This window comes from Patiria miniata, unplaced genomic scaffold, assembly GCF_015706575.1.
Source record: "Patiria miniata isolate m_02_andy unplaced genomic scaffold, ASM1570657v1 HiC_scaffold_22, whole genome shotgun sequence".
Taxonomy (NCBI): Eukaryota; Metazoa; Echinodermata; class Asteroidea; order Valvatida; family Asterinidae; genus Patiria; species Patiria miniata.
In genome coordinates this window covers 16,309,240-16,313,499 of record NW_024037061.1, presented here as the reverse complement: position 1 = coordinate 16,313,499, position 4,260 = coordinate 16,309,240, and the positions used below count along the sequence as shown (strand labels likewise).

The following is a 4,260-nucleotide window of genomic DNA, read 5'->3' as shown; positions in this document are numbered from 1 at the left end:
ACGCGCGCGCTGACCAGAGACCGACTTATTTTTTTTTTTGGCCTAATATCTGCCCCAATATGCCTTTCATTCACAAAAGTCCAGAAAGAACCAGTGACCGCTTGCGTCTTGCCACGTGGACACGCCCACGTAAACCGTACTTGGACGCTGCCCACCGTACCAATTCTTACTCATCATCGGGGAGGGAGAATTTCCTCCCGTCCCAACCTGCACATTCCCATCATTGTACTCGATCCAGAAAAGACGATCCTCCGCATCTGAAAGGATTCCGTTGGTAGTAATCTGTAGCTGACCAGCATCACACGCCTTGCACGTACGGATGGCGCTCTTCGTGTTCGTGTAACCACCGATAACTGTTTCATGAATGAGACAAAGATTGAAACTATGGTTCGCCGTTTTAATATACATGTAGTTTTATCGAATCTTATTATAGGTTTTCCTGGACAATTTTGGAAAATGTGTACATGAATTTGTAAAAGAAGCAATCGTTTTCGTGTGAAATAGAATGAACGTTCCAAATCCCTGGTTCTATATTAACAAATGATAATTCTATTTCCATTCAGTCGTTAAAAAAAAACAGAGTACGATTTTTAAAGGGCCACACCCCCTCCGTTTGCCACGCCCCTGGCTGCTTTGAGCATCCAATCCTCGCCCCGAAATTCACAACATTTCAAGATATCCCATGAAACAATAACTCAAACTTATCAGCTTGTAAAAGGTACACCGTTCATAAACGGATTGCTTCGATTGTTGTACTAACCCTTTCAAGGTCTGGGTCTCTAAGAAGTTCACACAATGTGTTGGGAAAACCCTGCAGCTATTTAATATATATGCCTCGCCCCAGCAGCGAATTAAACCATCGCTGTAATAGAAAAGTTAAAGATGAAGAGTCACACTTACTTATTTCGTAGAATACTCCTGAGTCGTTTGGCAGTGATGACAGCGCGATGTTACCATTCCGAGGGGCACGCAATGAGAAATTCACACGGAAATTCGTTCCCAAATTCACGTGCGGCAGCACGTACGTGTACTCGTAAGGTGTCATTGGTGTGGTCACATAAGAACACGACACTGAAATCAGAGAAAGAATTATTAGATTTTCCAAGTAAGGATTGAGGTACTAAAAGTTAAGACCCACAATCACGTCCCCTCATGCTTCTATTCAATGTGCATCACTACCGGTATAATCAGAAATCTTTTAATTTACCTGGCGTTGTTACGACATGTGGCATGACTGTCGGCCCAGGGCCAGGGATGTATGAATAAAATGCTGTTGTCTGTCGAGAGAATTAGAAGAAAATGAATTTGAAATAGTGATTTTAATAATACTACTTTCGACAAATTCAAAGTGCAGTTATTATATTAGCTTGCTAGGGCCCAGATAACAAGAGACAAACGTCACCTTTCGCTCACAAGTTTTCGGGATGGGAGCGTCTCCAGGAATTTATAGGAGAGGTGGCGGGCAACATAATATTATTGGCCACAGTATAGCACCCACATTGGCACTGACGGCCACAATGGAAACTTGGCGCGCATGGTCATAGATGCCATGATGGATCCATTATGCACTATCGTCAAAAACTTGGACCCGGAACCCTTCAACAGTATGGTGCTCGGGTGGTATAGGCCTACGGGCCTTAGCCCTTTCCCCAGTATCTGTTCAGAAATTGCAGCCCATAAAAGCGATTCTGCCCAACGCACTTTGCAAGGGGTGTAGAGTTAGAAAACTGTTGAAACAGAGTACCTCAGCAAGACATCAATGGCATCATATCACCGTTAGCCTTTTAGTTAGATAATAAAGCGGCCACGATGGGAGAATGCTATTTGATTTTAGTAAAATGGAATGTATAGAATTAGTATTCCAAAACTAATATTTCTCCTTCCAATTGTGCTCAAGACCATTATTTCAAAAAGGCTAATAAATATTTGTTCTTACACGAACAGAAGGCATATGGTTGTTGTTCAGGGTACCTTATTAGCATCGTAGTAGATACAAAATTCATCTTGAATCAACTCCCGTGAAGCTCTCGTGCTGTTGTTGAGATCGCATCTTCGGCTCCGCGGACAGTAGTTGAAGGACGCGCACTCCGGAGAAAAGTGACATCTCTGCCCGCAAGTGGCCGAGCTGACGGGCCGAAACCTCCGGTATACGCTGCCGGAAAGAGTGCGACCTTCGACTGGAAAATACTCGAAAGTACCACGGATCCCATCGCACTTCTCTCCGACAACAGCTGCCCCCATGCAGGGGCAGACAAGTATGAGAGTTATCAGCAACATAATTCCCGGTACTTCACTGAGGAGAGATGTGAGAGTGTTCAAATTCAAAAATGCGATCTGCAGATGAAGAAAAAATTAAAGGCACGGAACAGTGGTTCATCAGCATTGTAACTAGGAGAAGAATATCAATGCGCCAATTGGCGCCTGGCTGCATCTCCGAAGAGAGCGTGCCAGACAATGAGACGGCCCTACATTGGTATCACCATGGTATCACGACAATACGTTTCGCCTCTCGCTTCCGTAGGCCCATTGTGAAAGAGGCCTACGTTTTTACCTATTTTTGCCTGATTAAAGGTAGACATTCAACCGGAGATGTATAGTTCAGAATGAATTTCTCTTTATGATTATACCATATTTCGAGAATATTTAAGCTATATACGAAAATATTGAAATTGTTAAAATAATATCATCGAATTATGAGCCAAAGCCTGAAAATCAGGCTAACGTCATCAAGGGCGGATCCAGAACACAATTTTTTGGGGGGCCAAAAAAAAATTTGGTCCCCCCAAAAAGTGGGTCAAAAAATTACGGCGTGGGGTTCGGGGCCCGCTTAAGGGCCCCGAAAATTGTTTGGATTCTAGATGCTCTGTGGTGCGATCTGAGGCAATTTCTGAGCACTTTAACCAATGTTTTTTTGAGGAAAAGATGGTGGTGTACTCATTGGCATTGCCTGCCTTTATTGCGATGTCACATAAAAACAAAAACAAATTGGTTTCGTTTTTTTTTTTGGGGGGGGGGGGCATGGCCCCCTTTGCCCCCCCCCCCTGGATCCGCCCTTGAACGTCATTTTATAATATGCGAAGAAGTGACAACTTGCTGTTGGAACACACCGTATTAATACCACAATAATGGCAACACAAAATGAAGCAACATTATGTGTTTGAAGAAACCGTGCGTTCCAGCTGTTATCATTTCGTGAGAAACGCAGTGTATAGCCCAAACGTTTGCACTCTGCTCGAAGGTGTCCGTTTAAGACACAGTCCGTTTGAAACACGTTCACATATGCGTATAATAATTGTGTCTCACAGAGCAATTAATTAAAAACAAGAAATTCAATATCTAGGTAGCCCTTCGTGTTGTATGCACAGCGCGCACACGTGTTTGCGAGTTAGCCACGCCCTTTAGCCAACCATTATGGAATTTTGTACGTTTTGTTTGTTTCAGATTTTGCTCGTCCCGGCCCTCGTCCATGCCATTGGTATGGAATTGGCATTTTTTTCACAAACTGCGTTGACGCCATAGGTCCGACCTGGACATTTCTGCCTCAATGATTTTGTCGATTCTCTTCCAGAGAATCAATTCATTAACCTTGACCCACGCCAGGGGCGTAAATACTGGGGGGGGGGGGGGTGAATATCCCCCCACACTTTTGACCGGGGGGGGGGCCTATCAAATCATCCCCCCCCCCCCCCCCAACGTTTTCGTTTTTAGAAAAAAATGCAGATTTCGAGGTATTTTTAGAATAACAAAAATGTATTTAATAGCACTGAAAAGTGGAGAAACAAAGTACAAAGCCTTTTTGATGTGATCGAGAGTATACGTCTATATTGATATACATCTATATCCTGAAGAGTGCAACCTAGTGTAATGTGCCCCCCCCCCCCTCCCCCGCTTTTCAAATGTCCACGGCCGGGCAATGTTTAGATTGTGGTCATCCCCATCCCGGCCCCCACTCGCCGGCACAGATTTACGCCACTGACACATACACAATGAAGGGAAGTGAGATGACCACCCTATTTTGGTATATACTATCAATGATGACGTAAATTGAGGGGGGTACGAGTCACCCACTCGACTCGTGGCGTTCATTGTGCCCCGCTCTTCATTAAGAACTTTTTGAAACTGTGAACTACCCCGCAGAGTGCCCGTATCCTGAGAATGAAGATTATTGTGAACACAGACTTTAACCAAACAAATGAATACATGAAATAGTCGTCGAATCCCCATTTTCCGCGATTTTTTTTAGATTCTATTGCGCATGCG

At 44.1% G+C, this 4,260-nt stretch overlaps 1 protein-coding gene across 1 annotated transcript; it reads right to left on the bottom strand.

Moving 5' to 3' along the window:
* On the bottom strand, positions 1–2,439 carry LOC119730848. Its single transcript, XM_038203901.1, has 4 exons — positions 1,972–2,439; positions 1,208–1,277; positions 901–1,071; positions 1–353 (listed from the first exon to the last, which is right to left on the bottom strand). The coding sequence occupies exons 1-4, from the start codon at positions 2,275–2,277 to the stop codon at positions 67–69; spliced, it is 834 nt and encodes a 277-aa protein (XP_038059829.1). The 5' UTR covers positions 2,278–2,439; the 3' UTR covers positions 1–66.
* Between the last annotated feature and the right edge of the window lie 1,821 nt (positions 2,440–4,260).

Excerpts from the sequence above, each read along its gene's own strand:
- LOC119730848 (XM_038203901.1), bottom strand. The coding sequence starts at position 2,277 with ATGTTGCTGATAACTCTCATACTTGTCTGCCCCTGCATGGGGGCAGCT. Across the intron at positions 1,278-1,971 it reads TCTACTACGATGCTAATAAG|ACAACAGCATTTTATTCATA; the intron begins GTACCCTGAACA and ends TTCTCTCGACAG. Across the intron at positions 1,072-1,207 it reads ACATGTCGTAACAACGCCAG|TGTCGTGTTCTTATGTGACC; the intron begins GTAAATTAAAAG and ends CTCTGATTTCAG.